At 44.6% G+C, this 18717-nt stretch overlaps 1 protein-coding gene across 2 annotated transcripts in view; it reads left to right on the top strand.

Annotated features, from left to right (window-relative positions):
- Positions 1 to 18717, top strand: part of usp8 (ubiquitin specific peptidase 8) — a 36157-nt gene that overhangs the window by 8633 nt on the left and 8807 nt on the right. Inside the window, exons 9-17 of one of the 2 annotated variants that reach the window (XM_090223173.1) lie at positions 53 to 194; positions 3969 to 4249; positions 5390 to 5881; positions 8801 to 8896; positions 13942 to 14016; positions 14259 to 14557; positions 15175 to 15396; positions 17272 to 17482; positions 17632 to 17868. In XM_090223173.1, the coding sequence (XP_090079299.1) occupies positions 53 to 194; positions 3969 to 4249; positions 5390 to 5881; positions 8801 to 8896; positions 13942 to 14016; positions 14259 to 14557; positions 15175 to 15396; positions 17272 to 17482; positions 17632 to 17868 (2055 nt within the window). The remainder of the gene's footprint in view (positions 1 to 52; positions 195 to 3968; positions 4250 to 5389; positions 5882 to 8800; positions 8897 to 13941; positions 14017 to 14258; positions 14558 to 15174; positions 15397 to 17271; positions 17483 to 17631; positions 17869 to 18717) is intronic. The other variant, XM_090223174.1, reaches the window with a different exon arrangement.

The following is an 18717-nucleotide window of genomic DNA, read 5'->3' as shown; positions in this document are numbered from 1 at the left end:
TGTGTGTTTCCTCAGTCAGTGTGTTTCCATTGAGGTAATGTGTGCTTCACAGTGGGACAGTACCACTATCCTGCGTAGTGAGCCCATGGTTCTGGAGGGAGGCTATGAGAGCTGGCTCCTCTTCTACCCCATGTACACATCCAATGCCAAAGTCAGACCGCCCCGAACCCACTGCTACAGCACCCTCCCACAGCGTGAGTACCCCTTAACCCTTACCTTAACCCTCACCCTAACCCCCGAACACACAGCTACAGCACCCTGTATGAAAGACACCTGTCCACACACTCAATCAAACAGACTCCAACCTCTCCACAATGGCCAAGACCAGACAGCTGTGTAAGGACACCAGGGATAAAATTGTAGACCTGCACAAGGCTGGGATGGGCTACAGGACAATAGGCAAGCCACTTGGTGAGAACGCAACAACTGTTGGCGCAATTATTAGAAAATGGAAGAAGTTCAAGATGACGGTCAATCACCCTCGGTCTGGGGCTCCATGCAAGATCTCACCTCGTGGGGCATCAATGATCATGAGGAAGGTGAGGGATCAGCCCAGAACTACACGACAGGACCTGGTCAATGACCCGAAGAGAGCTGGGACCACAGTCTCAAAGAAAACCATTAGTAACACACTACGCCGTCATGGATTAAAATCCTGCAGCGCACGCAAGGTCCCCCTGCTCAAGCCAGCGCATGTCCAGGCCAGTCTGAAGTTTGCCAATGACCATCTGGATGATCCAGATGAGGAATGGGAGATGGTCATGTGGTCTGATGAGACAAAATACAGCTTTTTGGTCTAAACTCCACTTGCCGTGTTTGGAGGAAGAAGAAGGATGAGTACAACCACAAGACACCATCCCAACTGTATGGAGGTGGAAACATCATTCTTTGGGGATGCTTTTCTGCAAAGAGGACAGGACGACTGCTCCGTATTGAGGGGAGGATGGATGGGGCCATGTATCGTGAGATCTTGACCAACAACCTCCTTCCCTCAGTAAGAGCATTGAAGATGGGTCTTCCAGCATGTCAACGACCCGAAACACACAGCCAGGGCAACTAAGGAGTGGCTCCGTAAGAAGCATCTCAAGGTCCTGGAGTGGTCTAGCCAGTCTCCAGACCTGAACCCAATTGAAAATCTTTGGAGGGAGCTGAAAGTCCGTATTGCCCAGTGACAGCCTCGAAATCTGGATCTGGATAAGGTCTGTATGGAGGAGTGGGCCAAAATCCCTGCTGCAGTGTGTGCAAACCTGGTCAAGAACGACAGGAAACATATGATCTCTGTAATTGCAAACAAAGGTTTCTGTACCAAATATTAAGTTCTGCTTTTCTGATGTATCAAATACTTATGTCATGCAAATTAATTACTTAAAAATCATACAATGTGATCTTCTGGATTTTTGTTTTAGATTCCGTCTCTCACAGTTGAAGTGTACCTATGATAAAACAAATTACAGACCTCTACATGCTTTGTAAGTAGGAAAACCTGCAAAATCAGCAGTGTATCAAATACTTGTTCTCCCCACTGTATGTATGTGTGTGTATGTATGTATGTATATATATATATATATACATACATACACACACATACATATATATATATACATACATACATACATACATACATACATACATACATACATACATACAGTGGGGCAAAAAAGTATTTAGTCAGCCACCAATTGTGCAAGTTCTCCCACTTAAAAAGATGAGAGGCCTGTAATTTTCATCATAGGTACACTTCAACTATGACAGACAAAATGAGAAAAAAAATCCAGAAAATCACATTGTAGGATTTTTAATGAATTTATTTGCAAATTATGGTGGAAAATAAGTATTTGGTCACCTACAAACAAGCAAGATTTCTGGCTCTCACAGACCTGTAACTGTGGGAGAACTTGCACAATTGGTGGTTGACTAAATACTTTTTTGCCCCACTGTACATACATACACACACACATACAGTTGAAGTTGGAAGTTTACATACACTTAGGTTGTTGTCATTAAAACTCATTTTTCAACCACTCCGCAAATTTCTTGTTAACAAACTATAGTTTTGGCAAGTCGGTTAGGACATCTGCTTTGTGCAGGACTCAAGTAATTTTTCCAACAATTGTTTACAAACAGATTATTTCACTTATATTTCACTGTATCACAATTCCAGTGGGTCAGAAGTTTACATACACCAAGTTGACTGTGCCTTTAAACAGCTTGGAAAATTCCAGAAAATTATATCATGGCTTTAGAAGCTTCTGATAGGCTAATTGACATAATTTGAGTCAATTGGAGGTATACCTGTGGATCTATTTCAAGGCCTCCCTTCTAATTCAGTGCCTCTTTGCTTGACATCATGTGAAAATCAAAAGAAATCAGCCAAGACCCCAGAAAATAAATTGTAGACCTCCACAAGTCTGGTCCAACGCCTGAAGGTACCACGTTCATCTGTACAAAAAATAGTATGCAAGTATAAACGCCATGGGACCACGCAGCTGTCATACTGCTCAGGAAGGAGATAGAACGCATCTCCTAGAGATGAACGTACTTTGGTGCAAAAAGTGCAAATCAATCCCAGAACAACAACAAAGGACCTTGTGAAGATGCTGGAGGAAACAGGTACAAAAGTATCTACATCCACAGTAAAAAGAGTCCTATATCGACAACTTGAAAGGCCTCTCAGCAAGGAAGAAGCCACTGCTTCAAAACCATCATAAAAAAGCCAGACTACAGTTTTCAACTGCACATGGGGGGGGGGGGGGCAAAGATTGTACTTTTTGGAGAAATGTCCTCTGGTCTGATGAAACAAAAATAGAACTGTTTGGCCATAATGACCATCGTTATGTTTGGAGGGAAAAGGGGGAGGCTTGCAAGCCGAAGAACACCGACCGTGAAGCACGGGGGTGGCAGCATCATGTTGTGTGGGTGCTTTGAGGGAGGAGGGACTGGTGCACTTCACGAAATAGATGGCATCACGAGGAAGAAAAATTATGTGGATATATTGAAGCAACATCTCAAGACATCAGTCAGGAAGTTAAAGCTTGGTCGCAAATGGGTCTTTCAAATGGACAATGACCCCAAGCATACTTCCAAAGTATTGGCAAAATGGTTTAAGGACAACAAATTCAAGGTGTTGGAGTGACCATCACAAAGCCCTGACCTCAATCCTATTGAAAATATGTGGGCAGAACTGAAAAATGCGTGTGCGAGCAAGGAGGCCTACAAACCTGACTCAGTTACACCAGCTCTTGTCAGGGGGAATGGGCCAAAAATTCACACAACTTATTGTGGGAAGCTTGTGGAAGGCTACCCGAAACAATTTAAAGGCAATGCTACCAAATACTAATTTAGTGTATGTAAACTTCTGACCCACTGGGAATATGATGAAAGAAATAAAATCAGAAAGAAATAATTCTCTACTATTATTCTGACATTTTTACATTCTTAAAATAAAGTGGTGATCCTAACTAACCTAAGACAGGGCATTTATACTAGGATTAAATATCAGGAATTGAGTTTAAATGTATTTGGCTAAGGTGTATGGAAACTTATATTTCTTATTCCATGCCTTTACTTTAGATTTGTGTGTATAAGGTAGTTGTGGAATTGTTAGATAGTGCTGCACTGTCAGAACTAGAAGCACAAGCATTTCACTACACTCTCATTAACATCTGTGTATATGTGTATGTGACCAATAACATCTGCTAACCATGTGTATGTGACCAATAACATCTCTTAACCATGTGTATGTGACCAATAACATCTGCTAACCATGTGTATGTGACCAATAACATCTACTAACCATGTGTATGTGACCAATAACATCTACTAACCATGTGTATGTGACCAATACCATCTACTAACCATCTGTATGTGACCAATAACATGTGATTTGGTTTAGACCTCTGGATTCAGTTAGAGAGCCAAACCATGACTTCAGTAGGAGTTATTACTTGTTCATGTTTTCTGTCGAGCAGTGAACTTCAGCTACCCGTCACTGGAGGAGCCCAAACCTCCAACCCCTCCTCCCCCCGAGCCGGACCCTGAACCCCAGGCTCCCCCTGTCTCCCTGGGTAGCGTACAGGTGAACGGTGGCCCCCTGGAGGATCTGACCCCCTCCACATGGATGGAGGCTGACGCCACAGACTCACCCCACACAGGGTTCACTCACCCTGGAGTAGACCACAGCAAGAAGGACCCTGGAGCTGGTCCAGGGACCCCCAGCCAGCCTGGAGGGACAGCCAAGCACATCCCACAGGTTACTGCACGAGCTCATTCATTTGTTTGTGTTTATCATTCATTCAATAAATATTTTCCTTTTTAAATATATTAAAAGGATAGTTTACCCAAATTTTTACCCAAATCACAAGATTACATTGTTTTTTATTTATTTTACCTTTATTTAACTCGGCAAGTCAGTTAAGAACAAATTCTTATTTTCAATGACGGCCTAGGAACAGTGGGTTAACTGCCTGTTCAGGGGCAGAACGACAGATTTGTGCCTTGTCAACTCGGGGATTTGAACTTGCAACCTTTCGGTTACTAAGTCCAACGCTCTAACCACTAGGCCACCCTGCCGCCCCATTACCCTGTAAGCAGTCTATGGACAAGGTTATGACAGCAGTCTATGGACAAGGTTATGACAGCAGTCTATGGACAAGGTTATGACAGCAGTCTATGGACAAGGTTATGACAGCAGTCTATGGACAAGGTTATGACAGCAGTCTATGGACAAGGTTATGACAGCAGTCTATGGACAAGGTTATGACAGCAGTCTACGAGTTTGGTTTCAAGTCATGGTGTCCTTTATTTGAATTGTTTCACACATCATGTCCAAGTCCTCTATAAGTAACTTTGATGAGCTACACAATCCATTTGAGATACTTTAGGTTGATTTGGACCTGGCGTGTGGGAAAATGGTCATGTATTAGGTACCATGGCTTGCATTGGATTTGTGACACAAGTCCTAAAACCAAAATTGCTTTTTGAAAACAGTGCCAGGGAAAACTAAACTAAATCATGGATTGTTCTCATACGTTGAGACGGCGTACAGGGTAAAGGAAACCAATTGTCATTTGGGTCAACGATCCCTTCAAATATATTTCAAGAGAACGTCACAATGAGATATTGATAGCTTTTTCCTAGTTGTCAATAGTCCAGAAAGACTGTGTTAATGTCACCACCTAACCTGCCCAGGGACTTCGGTTGAAAATTAGCCGGCTGGCTAAAAACCGTTACTTTTACAGAAACGTTGATTAAATGTGCTCTGTCCCTGTAATAAAAAATAAACTCAAAACGTTAATTTCTGCTTTTTATTGATCTTCAAATGTCTAATTAAAAGTTTAATCCTCCCTGTTTGTTACCCCCCCCCCCCTCCTGCCGTTCCTCGCTCCCCCAGATCGACCGTACCAAGAAGCCATCAGTCAGAGTCTCAGACGGGTCTAAAACCCCCCTGGATGCCCTCCCCAGGGACCTGCCCCCCTCCTCCCAGAATGGCCCGTCTGTACCCCAACCCAACCGCTCGGTCAAACCGGCCTTTGACCCGGCGGTGCCGCTGACGGACGAGGAACGCGGTCAGATCCACACAGAGACGGCTGCTCTGATGGAGAAGGCCCGGAGAGAGCAGGAACAACGCAAACAGGAACGCCGCACCGAGGAGGAGTGGAGAGAGCGGGAACGCCGGGAGAAGGAAAATGAGGAGATGGAGAGGAGGAAAGAGGAAGAGAACAGGACTCAGGAGAGGAAGAGGTTGGAGAGACACAAGGCAGAGGAGGAGAACGGGGTTAGGGAAGAGCGGGAGAAGAGGGGGAAGGAGCAGAGGGAGGATACGCCGACCAACGGTGATTCTCTGGACTCGCCGGCTCCCAACCGTATCGTCACGGAGATTAAGGTCAGTGTCTCTGTTTATCTGTGGCTGCATTCACTCATGTCATTTAAAGCTTTGGTTTGGTGCACGCATGGGAGGAGGGAGTTTCCACCATCTTCCTCAGACCAGTCCTTTTAAAACCATGAGGAGGGAACAACTTTCGCCTTGTCACTGTTGACGTTGAGACTGTTTTTTGCGGGTACTGTTTAATGAAGCTGCCAGTTGAGGACTTGTGAGGCGTCGGTTTCTCAAACTAGACACTTTAATGTTCTCTTGCTCTGTTGTGCACCGGGGCCTCCCACTCCTCTTTCTATTCTGGTTAGAGCCAGTTTCCGCTGTTCTGTGAAGGGAGTAGTACACAGTGTTGTACAAGATCTTCAGTTTCTTGGCAATTTCTCGCATGGAATAGCCTTCATTTCTCAGAACAAGAATAGACTGATGAGTTTCAGAAGAAAGTGCTTTGTTTCTGGCCATTTTGAGCCTGTAATGGAACTCAGCTAGTCTAAAGAAGGCCATTTTTATTGCTTATTTTATCAGCACCACAGTTTTCAGCTGTGCTAATATAATTGCAAAGGGGTTTTCTAATGATCAATTAGCCTTTTACAATGATAAACTTGGATTAACTAACACAACGTGCCATTGGAGCACAGTAGTGATGGTTACTGATAATGGGCCTCTGTACACCTATGTACGTAGATATTCCATTAAAAAAATCAGCCGTTTCCAGCTACAATAGTCATTTACAACATTAACAATGTCTTCACTGTATTTCTGATCAATTTGATGTTATTTTATTCTTTCAAAAAGGACATTTCTAAGTGACTCCAAACAGTAGTGTATGTACAGTAGTGTATGTACAGTAGTGTATGTACAGTAGTGTATGTACAGTAGTGTATGTACAGTAGTGTATGTACAGTAGTGTATGTACAGTAGTGTATGTACAGTAGTGTATGTACAGTAGTGTATGTACAGTTGAACAGAAAGTGTATGTACAGTTGAAGTGGGAAGTTTACATACACTTAGGTTGGAGTCATTAAAACTAGTTTTTCAACCCCTCCACAAATGTCTTGTTAATAACAAACTATAGTTTTGGCAAGTTGGTTAGGACATGTACTTTGTGCATGACACAAGTCATTTTTCCAACTCCACCAACTTTAAGGACTTTTGGAGATCATTCCACATGAGCGGTGCCAAAAGACTAAAAGCAGATTTACCTCGGTGGCGATTGATCTCCAGGGTTAGCTCTCCCCGAGTCCAGGTCTGGTAACTTGTACGTCTGAAGGTTACCAATGACGTTTATGCTAGAGTGCTTTCTAACCAAAAAGAGCGCAATGGCATCAAACTACGAGACTTCAAGGAGGGCCAGCCTACTTTCTCCGTCTGCCTGTGGCAGCGAGTCTCTGTTTCTGTGATGCTGAAAGAGACACTAAGCATCTAACCGTTTCTCCCAGTCTCTACTGTACCTTTCCAGCCCAACACCAGTAAGCCCATCCCATAGCCAACCCATCTCTTAATAGAAACCCCATCCATCCATCTCACCCGTCTGATAGTATCCACAATTTGATACTATCCATTAGCCACCAGTTAGTAAGTAGTCTGTCCCCAATGACCAGCGGAAATCTGATGAGCCCATCCCATAGCCAACCCATCTCTTAATATAAACCCCATCCATCCATCTCACCCGTCTGATAGTATCCATTAGCCACCAGTTAGTAAGTAGTCTGTCCTCTATGACCAGCTGAAATCTGATGAGCCCATCCCATGTGTAACCCATATCCTACTACAGTGGTCCAAACCTCTCCTCAGGGACCCCCAGCCGGTCCAAACCTCTCCTCGGGGACCCCCAGCCGGTCCAAACCTCTCCTCGGGGACCCCCAGCCGGTCCAAACCTCTCCTCGGGGACCCCCAGCTGGTCCAAACCTCTCCTCGGGGACGCCAGCCGGTCCAAACCTCTCCTCGGGGACCCCCAGCCGGTCCAAACCTCTCCTCGGGGACCCCCAGCCGGTCCAAACCTCTCCTCGGGGACCCCCAGCCGGTCCAAACCTCTCCTCGGGGACCCCCAGCCGGTCCAAACCTCTCCTCGGGGACCCCCAGCCGGTCCAAACCTCTCCTCGGGGACCCCCAGCCGGTCCATGTATTTGATCTATTCCAGAACTGGCACACCTGATTCAACTTGTCAACGAATCATCAAGCCCTTGACTAGGTGAATCAGTCATCAGGCCCTTGACTAGGTGAATCAATCATCAGTCCCTTGACTAGGTGAATCAATCATCAGGCCCTTGACTAGGCGAATCAATCATCAGGCCCTTGACCTGGCGAATCAATCATCAGGCCCTTGACCTGGCGAATCAATCATCAGGCCCTTGACCTGGTGAATCAATCATCAGGCCCTTGACTAGGTGAATCAATCATCAGGCCCTTGACCTGGTGAATCAATCATCAGGCCCTTGACCTGGTGAATCAATCATCAGGCCCTTGACCTGGTGAATCAATCATCAGGCCCTTGACCTGGTGAATCAATCATCAGGCCCTTGACCTGGTGAATCAATCATCAGGCCCTTGACCTGGTGAATCAATCATCAGGCCCTTGACCTGGTGAATCAATCATCAGGCCCTTGACCTGGTGAATCAATCATCAGGCCCTTGACCTGGTGAATCAATCATCAGGCCCTTGACCTGGTGAATCAATCATCAGGCCCTTGACCTGGTGAATCAATCATTAGGCCCTTGATTAGGTGAATCAATTATCAGGCCTTTGACCTGGCGAATCAGGTGATATAGTTTAGGGTTACATTTGTGAAACACCTTGGGGGGTTCCTGAGGAGAGATTTGGAAAACCACTGTCCGAATATACAGCCCATCAATCTCACTGATACCCATAAAGCTAATCTGTACAGTGAAATGATGTGAGCTGCGTTGTGCTGTGTCCCTCCCAAACCCCAGGCTCCCTCCCCCCTGAAGCTTAGTGGTGATGTAAAGAGGAGTCGTCAGCCTGGGAGGTTACAGCATAGAACAGTTGATGACTATGTCATACCCAAGGTATATAATCACCACTCTGAACCACCACCTCGTTATGGCATGTTGTTGTTTTAGAAAAAGCTTCAGTATTTATTTATGAGCTTGTTTCTGCATCCAGGGTGCATGGTCTCGACCGCTGTTGTAAATGGCGGGACGCATATGGCGCTATGGGGACGTTTGATCCCCAAGTTTGTGATTTTTATTTTATTTTCTTTATTTGTTCTACCATCGCCTGCCGGGAACGTTCTAGTGAAGCAACAGGAGAACCCTGCATTTAAATACTACCGATAGCTGTCCCCCTTTTGACTGGGCATTTAAATACTACCGATAGCTATCCCCCTTTGACTGGGCATTTAAATACTACCGATAGCTATCCCCCTTTGTCCCTGCATTTAAATACTACAGATAGCTGTCCCCCTTTTGACTGGGCATTTAAATACTACCGATAGCTGTCCCCCTTTTGACTGGGCATTTAAATACTACTGATAGCTATCCCCCTTTTGACTGGGCATTTAAATACTACTGATAGCTGTCCCCCTTTTGACTGGGCATTTAAATACTACTGATAGCTGTCCCCCTTTTGACTGGGCATTTAAATACTACTGATAGCTGTACCCCTTTTGACTGGGCATTTAAATACTACTGATAGCTATCCCCCTTTTGACTGGGCATTTAAATACTACCGATAGCTATCCCCCTTTTGACTGGGCATTTAAATACTACCGATAGCTATCCCCCTTTGTCCCTGCATTTAAATGCTACTGATAGCTGTCCCCCTTTGTCCCTGCATTTAAATACTACAGATAGCTATCCCCCCTTTGACTGGGCATTTAAATACTACAGATAGCTATCCCCCTTTGTCCCTGCATTTAAATACTACCGATAGCTGTCCCCCTTTTGACTGGGCATTTAAATACTACTGATAGCTGTCCCCCTTTTGACTGGGCATTTAAATACTACTGATAGCTGTCCCCCTTTTGACTGGGCATTTAAATACTACCGATAGCTGTCCCCCTTTTGGCTGGTCATTTAAATACTACCGATAGCTGTCCCCCTTTTGACTGGGCATTTAAATACTACTGATAGCTATCCCCCTTTTGACTGGGCATTTAAATACTACTGATAGCTGTCCCCCTTTTGACTGGGCATTTAAATACTACAGATAGCTGTCCCCCTTTTGACTGGGCATTTAAATACTACTGATAGCTGTCCCCCTTTTGACTGGGCATTTAAATACTACCGATAGCTGTCCCCCTTTTGACTGGGCATTTAAATACTACTGATAGCTATCCCCCTTTTGACTGGGCATTTAAATACTACTGATAGCTGTCCCCCTTTTGACTGGGCATTTAAATACTACTGATAGCTGTCCCCCTTTTGACTGGGCATTTAAATACTACTGATAGCTGTACCCCTTTTGACTGGGCATTTAAATACTACTGATAGCTATCCCCCTTTTGACTGGGCATTTAAATACTACCGATAGCTATCCCCCTTTTGACTGGGCATTTAAATACTACCGATAGCTATCCCCCTTTGTCCCTGCATTTAAATGCTACTGATAGCTGTCCCCCTTTGTCCCTGCATTTAAATACTACAGATAGCTATCCCCCCTTTGACTGGGCATTTAAATACTACAGATAGCTATCCCCCTTTGTCCCTGCATTTAAATACTACCGATAGCTGTCCCCCTTTTGACTGGGCATTTAAATACTACTGATAGCTGTCCCCCTTTTGACTGGGCATTTAAATACTACTGATAGCTGTCCCCCTTTTGACTGGGCATTTAAATACTACAGATAGCTGTCCCCCTTTTGACTGGGCATTTAAATACTACTGATAGCTGTCCCCCTTTTGACTGGGCATTTAAATACTACCGATAGCTGTCCCCCTTTTGACTGGGCATTTAAATACTACTGATAGCTATCCCCCTTTTGACTGGGCATTTAAATACTACTGATAGCTGTCCCCCTTTTGACTGGGCATTTAAATACTACTGATAGCTGTCCCCCTTTTGACTGGGCATTTAAATACTACTGATAGCTGTACCCCTTTTGACTGGGCATTTAAATACTACTGATAGCTATCCCCCTTTTGACTGGGCATTTAAATACTACCGATAGCTGTCCCCCTTTTGACTGGGCATTTAAATACTACAGATAGCTATCCCCCTTTTGACTGGGCATTTAAATACTACCGATAGCTGTCCCCCTTTTGACTGGGCATTTAAATACTACAGATAGCTGTCCCCCTTTTGACTGGGCATTTAAATACTACCGATAGCTATCCCCCTTTTGGCTGAGCATTTATATACTACCGATAGCTATCCCCCTTTGTCCCAGCATTTAAATACTACCGATAGCTATCCCCCTTTTGACTGGGCATTTAAATACTACCGATAGCTGTACCCCTTTTGACTGGGCATTTAAATACTACAGATAGCTATCCCCCTTTTGACTGGGCATTTAAATACTACCGATAGCTATCCCCCTTTTGACTGGGCATTTAAATACTACCGATAGCTGTCCCCCTTTGACTGGGCATTTAAATACTACCGATAGCTGTCCCCCTTTGACTGGGCATTTAAATACTACCGATAGCTGTCCCCCTTTGACTGGGCATTTAAATACTACCGATAGCTGTCCCCCTTTGACTGGGCATTTAAATACTACCGATAGCTGTCCCCCTTTGACTGGGCATTTAAATACTACCGATAGCTGTCCCCCTTTGACTGGGCATTTAAATACTACAGATAGCTATCCCCCTTTTGACTGGGCATTTAAATACTACCGATAGCTGTACCCCTTTTGACTGGGCATTTAAATACTACCGATAGCTGTCCCCCTTTGACTGGGCATTTAAATACTACCGATAGCTGTCCCCCTTTGACTGGGCATTTAAATACTACCGATAGCTATCCCCCTTTGTCCCAGCATTTAAATACTACCGATAGCTATCCCCCTTTTGACTGGGCATTTAAATACTACCGATAGCTGTCCCCCTTTTGACTGGGCATTTAAATACTACAGATAGCTATCCCCCTTTTGACTGGGCATTTAAATACTACAGATAGCTGTACCCCTTTTGACTGGGCATTTAAATACTACCGATAGCTGTCCCCCTTTGACTGGGCATTTAAATACTACCGATAGCTATCCCCCTTTTGACTGGGCATTTAAATACTACCGATAGCTATCCCCCTTTTGACTGGGCATTTAAATACTACAGATAGCTATCCCCCTTTTGACTGGGCATTTAAATACTACCGATAGCTATCCCCCTTTGTCCCTGCATTTAAATACTACAGATAGCTGTCCCCCTTTTGACTGGGCATTTAAATACTACCGATAGCTATCCCCCTTTTGACTGGGCATTTAAATACTACCGATAGCTGTCCCCCTTTTGACTGGGCATTTAAATACTACCGATAGCTGTACCCCCTTTGACTGGGCATTTAAATACTACAGATAGCTGTCCCCCTTTTGACTGGGCATTTAAATACTACCGATAGCTATCCCCCTTTTGACTGGGCATTTAAATACTACCGATAGCTGTCCCCCTTTTGACTGGGCATTTAAATACTACCGATAGCTATCCCCCTTTGTCCCTGCATTTAAATACTACAGATAGCTGTCCCCCTTTTGACTGGGCATTTAAATACTACCGATAGCTATCCCCCTTTTGACTGGGCATTTAAATACTACCGATAGCTGTCCCCCTTTTGACTGGGCATTTAAATACTACCGATAGCTGTACCCCCTTTGACTGGGCATTTAAATACTACAGATAGCTGTCCCCCTTTTGACTGGGCATTTAAATACTACCGATAGCTATCCCCCTTTTGACTGGGCATTTAAATACTACCGATAGCTGTCCCCCTTTTGACTGGGCATTTAAATACTACCGATAGCTGTCCCCCTTTTGACTGGGCATTTAAATACTACCGATAGCTGTACCCCCTTTGACTGGGCATTTAAATACTACAGATAGCTGTCCCCCTTTTGACTGGGCATTTAAATACTACCGATAGCTATCCCCCTTTTGACTGGGCATTTAAATACTACCGATAGCTGTCCCCCTTTTGACTGGGCATTTAAATACTACCGATAGCTATCCCCCTTTTGACTGGGCATTTAAATACTACTGATAGCTGTCCCCCTTTTGACTGGGCATTTAAATACTACCGATAGCTGTACCCCTTTTGACTGGGCATTTAAATACTACCGATAGCTATCTCCCTTTGACTGGGCATTTAAATACTACTGATAGCTGTCCCCCTTTGTCCCTGCATTTAAATACTACCGATAGCTGTCCCCCTTTGACTGGGCATTTAAATACTACTGATAGCTGTACCCCTTTTGACTGGGCATTTAAATACTACTGATAGCTGTACCCCTTTTGACTGGGCATTTAAATACTACTGATAGCTGTACCCCTTTTGACTGGGCATTTAAATACTACTGATAGCTGTCCCCCTTTTGACTGGGCATTTAAATACTACCGATAGCTGTCCCCCTTTGTCCCTGCATTTAAATACTACAGATAGCTATCCCCCTTTTGACTGGGCATTTAAATACTACCGATAGCTGTACCCCTTTTGACTGGGCATTTAAATACTACTGATAGCTGTACCCCTTTTGACTGGGCATTTAAATACTACCGATAGCTGTACCCCTTTTGACTGGGCATTTAAATACTACTGATAGCTGTACCCCTTTTGACTGGGCATTTAAATACTACCGATAGCTGTACCCCTTTTGACTGGGCATTTAAATACTACCGATAGCTGTACCCCTTTTGACTGGGCATTTAAATACTACTGATAGCTGTACCCCTTTTGACTGGGCATTTAAATACTACTGATAGCTGTACCCCTTTTGACTGGGCATTTAAATACTACTGATAGCTGTACCCCTTTTGACTGGGCATTTAAATACTACCGATAGCTGTACCCCTTTTGACTGGGCAGAATTCTCCTTAAATTGGCTGCGCTCTATACACTGTGTGTGTAACGTGTGTGTAACGTGTGTGTAACGTGTGTGTAATGTGTGTGTGTTGTCCCACAGCGGGAGCTCCTAACCAGAGCCAGAAGTGAAGAGATGGGGAGGAGTGTACCAGGCCTGCCTGTTGGCTGGATGAAGGTAAAAACAAACACTAAACTGACATTTCACTTTTTAGTTTCTTGATGTTTGTAAAGAGAACTGCTAAGTAGCCAGCAAGGCGGGAAAGCATTGAAGTGTACATATTCTATCAGTGTAATGGTTCACTACATTGCATGCAAATACGATGGAGAAGGTTTTCACACACAACCATCAGTTGTGAGAAAAAGAAAATGGAGAACGAAAGAAACTCTCCCCTCTCCTCTCTATCCTCTCTACACCAGTTCTTGGATACGGTAACCGGTACCTACCGTTACTACCATTCCCCAACCAACCGGGTGCACCGCTATCCCCCTGAGGTCAGCGTGCCCCAGACGCCCCCCTCCACCCCTCCTACGGCCAAACAGAAGCAGCCTCGCCCCGCTGAGCCAGACCAGACCATGGACCGTGACCAGGAGCAGTCCAAACTGAAACGTTCCTATTCTTCTCCAGACATCAGCCAGGACCTGAGGGAGGAGGGGCTAAAGAAGGTTACCGCCCCTATAACTGCAGCCACGCGCCCAACCTTTAACAGGGAGACCAAGTAGGTGACATCATCGTCACATGGATATGGGCCTGGTCAATATATACGTTTCACTCACTCAGATTAAGCCTACTACTGGACTAAAAAGCAATTTTTCAATGACAAATATGTTTTTAAATCCTGGGGTGTATTCATTAGTTGGATTCCGGGGGCAAAGCGTTTTGTCTGTTATAAAACGTTTTTTCCAACGGAAACCGTTTACCGTTTTACTCTAGGAACCAAACGGAAGCCAACAGAGAAAACAGAACGAAACGGGGAGAGGGACCTAGCTGAATTTGTCCAATCGAAACAGTTTCCGTTACAAAATGTTTTGCAGCAGACACCGAATCCGACTAATGAATACACCCCTGGACTACACGTAATCTGAGTCTGGGGTTAAAATCAAGCCTTGGACTAAATTGCATTTAAATGTTTCTAGATCATTTGGATTCATGGATATTATTATTTTTTTTAAATACTATTGGATTATGACAAAACTTGATTTTAAAAGGTTTGAGTCTCCAGAAGTATTTAATCCACATTTCTGGATGAAAGTTGACGACGTCACAGAATCAGTTTTGTAACGTAGTTTATTTGACGGTACTGTTTGTAACTCGCCACTGCCGTCCGTCCCCCAGACCGTCCACTGCTAGCGTCTACACCAAGGTGGAGATCGCCCGTCCGTCTGCGGCTAAGATCCGTAACCTGAACCCTGTGTTCGGCGGTCTGGGCGCCTCGCTCACCGGCCTGCGGAACCTCGGGAACACCTGCTACATGAACTCCATCCTGCAGTGTCTCTGCAACACCCCGGCCATGGTCGACTACTTCAACAAGAACCTCTATCAGGAGGATATCAACAGGTCAGTCATGCAGTGGTGATGATAATGTAGTAATGATAATGTAACACCCCGTCCATGGTCGACTACTTCAACAAGAACCTCTATCAGGAGGATATCAACAGGTCAGTCATGTATTGGTAATGATAATGTAGTAATGATAATGTAGTGGTTTATAATGTAACACCCCGGCCATGGTCGACTACTTCAACAAGAACCTCTATCAGGAGGATATCAACAGGTCAGTCATGTAGTGGTGGTGATAATGTAGTGATGATAATGTAGTAATGATAATGTAACACCCCGGCCATGGTCGACTACTTCAACAAGAACCTCTATCAGGAGGATATCAACAGGTCAGTCATGTAGTGGTGATGATAATGTAGTAATGATAATGTAACACCCCGGCCATGGTCGACTACTTCAACAAGAACCTCTATCAGGAGGATATCAACAGGTCAGTCATGTATTGGTAATGATAATGTAGTAATGATAATGTAGTGGTTTATAATGTAACACCCCGGCCATGGTCGACTACTTCAACAAGAACCTCTATCAGGAGGATATCAACAGGTCAGTCATGTAGCGGTGATGATAATGTAGTAATGATAATGTAGTGGTTTATAATGTAACACCCCGGCCATGATCGACTACTTCAACAAGAACCTCTATCAGGAGGATATCAACAGGTCAGTCATGTAGTGGTGGTGATAATGTAGTGATGATAATGTAGTAATGATAATGTAACACCCCGGCCATGGTCGACTACTTCAACAAGAACCTCTATCAGGAGGATATCAACAGGTCAGTCATGTAGTGGTGATGATAATGTAGTAATGATAATGTATCACCCCGGCCATGGTCGACTACTTCAACAAGAACCTCTATCAGGAGGATATCAACAGGTCAGTCATGTAGTGGTGATGATAATGTAGTAATGATAATGTAGTGGTTTATAATGTAACACCCCGGCCATGGTCGACTACTTCAACAAGAACCTCTATCAGGAGGATATCAACAGGTCAGTCATGTAGCGGTGATGATAATGTAGTAATGATAATGTAACACCCCGGCCATGGTCGACTACTTCAACAAGAACCTCTATCAGGAGGATATCAACAGGTCAGTCATGTAGTGGTGATGATAATGTAGTAATGATAATGTAACACCCCGTCCATGGTCGACTACTTCAACAAGAACCTCTATCAGGAGGATATCAACAGGTCAGTCATGTAGCGGTGATGATAATGTAGTAATGATAATGTAACACCCCGGCCATGGTCGACTACTTCAACAAGAACCTCTATCAGGAGGATATCAACAGGTCAGTCATGTAGTGGTAATGATAATGTAGTAATAACACTTCAACAAGAATTACTACCAAGATAAGAGAATCACACATATACAGCTTACTCTCTCTGTCTCTCTCTCTCTGTCTCTCTCTCTGTCTCTCTCTCTCTGTCTCTCTCTCTGTCTCTCTCTATGTCTCTCTCTCTCTCTGTCTCTCTCCCTCCTGTCTCTCTCCCTCCTTCTGTCTCTGTCTTCCTCCCTCCTGTCTTTCTTTCTCTCGCTGTCTCTCTCTCCCTTCCTCTCTCTCTCTCTCTCTCTCTCTCTCTCTCTCTCTCTCTCTCTCTCTCTCTCTGTCTCTCTCCCTCCTGTCTCTCTCCCTCCTTCTGTCTCTGTCTTCCTCCCTCCTGTCTTTCTTTCTCTCACTGTCTCTCTCTCCCTTCCTCCCTCTGTCTCACTCTCTGTCTCACTCTCTCTGTCTCACTCTCTGTCTCTCTCCCACCCTCCTTTCTCTCGCTGTCTCTCTCCCTTCCTCTCTGTCTCTCTCCTTCCCTCTCTCTCTTCCTCTGTCTCTCTCTCTCTCTCTCTCTTCCCCCCCCCCCCTCCTGACAGGGCAAATATCCTGGGTCACCGAGGCGAGGTGGCAGAGGAGTTTGGTGTGATCATGAAGGCTCTGTGGTCAGGCCTGTATAAGTGTATCAGCCCCCGCGACTTTAAGGTCACTATAGGGAAGATCAATGAATCCTTCTCTGGCCAGGAACAACAGGACTCCCAGGAGCTGCTGCTCTTCCTTATGGACGGACTCCACGAGGACCTCAACAAGGTAGGGAGACCGGAGAGCGAACAGGAGAAAAGTCATTAACAAGGAAAATAGTGTGAACATTACAACATTAGTTGTATTGAGGAGATGAGATGGTGTGGGGATGGGGTCTGTCCATGTTGTATTAACCTGTCCTCTGTCTCTCTCTGAAGGCTGCTAACCGTAAGGGTTACATAGAGGAGGAGAATGACGATCTGGACGACCAGCGGGCTGCTAACCAGGCCTGGACCAAACACAAGCTGCTCAACGAGTCTGTCATCGTAGCGCTGTTCCAGGGTCAGTTTAAGAGCACAGTTCAGTGTCTCACCTGCCACAGGAAGTCCCGCACCTTCGAGACCTTTATGTACCTGACCCTGCCGCTGGCCTCCACCAACAAGTGTTCCCTGCAGGTAAGACAACACGTGTGAGTATACACATACAGCTCTTCCAAATCAATACCCTTTTCTGATATTTTAAGTAGAAATTGGTCAGAAATATTGCATTTAAAAGCCTGTTATATTAAATTAAGGGCCCATATGGAAAATTCAATATATATATATTTTTTTATTTTATTTTTTATTTCACCTCATTTTAACATTGTCAAGGTGTTAAACTTCCTAAAAAAACACAGTTTTCCATCTCAAGAGGTTCAAATAAATAGAATGACTAAACCCCTCCAGAAACAGCCTGGTTTCAGCCTGGTTTCCTTTCCCCCTGAAAACCAGGTGTGGGGACTCTGCTCAGGTGTTTCCAACCTGCTACATTAGGTTACAACTAAACATGAACAGGGTTCAATGAGCCATTCGCTTGATGAGCCATTGGCAGTTTCACTGTACCGGCCGTGTGTACTTAGACTTGCATGGCTTAACCTCTGAGACAAGCATATGCTACTGGCAGGATCAACCAGGTAGCCACTCACAACATAGAGGTTGTACCTGGGCACACTAAGCAAAGAACAATTTCATCCTAAAAATCAGACAGAAATCTTTAAATGAGGGACGGACATTTTATGGTATTAGACAAATCACATGAAATGAATAGTGATGTTCAGAAATGACTGTGAAAGCAGCAGAATAACCAGGGCTTTACCCTGATGGTGAAATGAACTGGGTTCTAATCTTCCTACAAGTCAGAAAGATGCAGAATAACCAGGGCTTACCCTGATGGTGAAATGAACTGGGTTCTAATCTTCCTACAAGTCAGAAAGATGCAGAATAACCAGGGCTTTACCCTGATGGTGAAATGAACTGGGTTCTAAT

This window comes from Oncorhynchus mykiss, chromosome 26, assembly GCF_057628025.1.
Source record: "Oncorhynchus mykiss isolate SJ-2025 chromosome 26, ASM5762802v1, whole genome shotgun sequence".
Classification (NCBI taxonomy): domain Eukaryota; kingdom Metazoa; phylum Chordata; class Actinopteri; order Salmoniformes; family Salmonidae; genus Oncorhynchus; species Oncorhynchus mykiss.
Note: the sequence above shows the minus strand (reverse complement) of the source record. Positions and strands in the feature narration are given on the sequence as shown.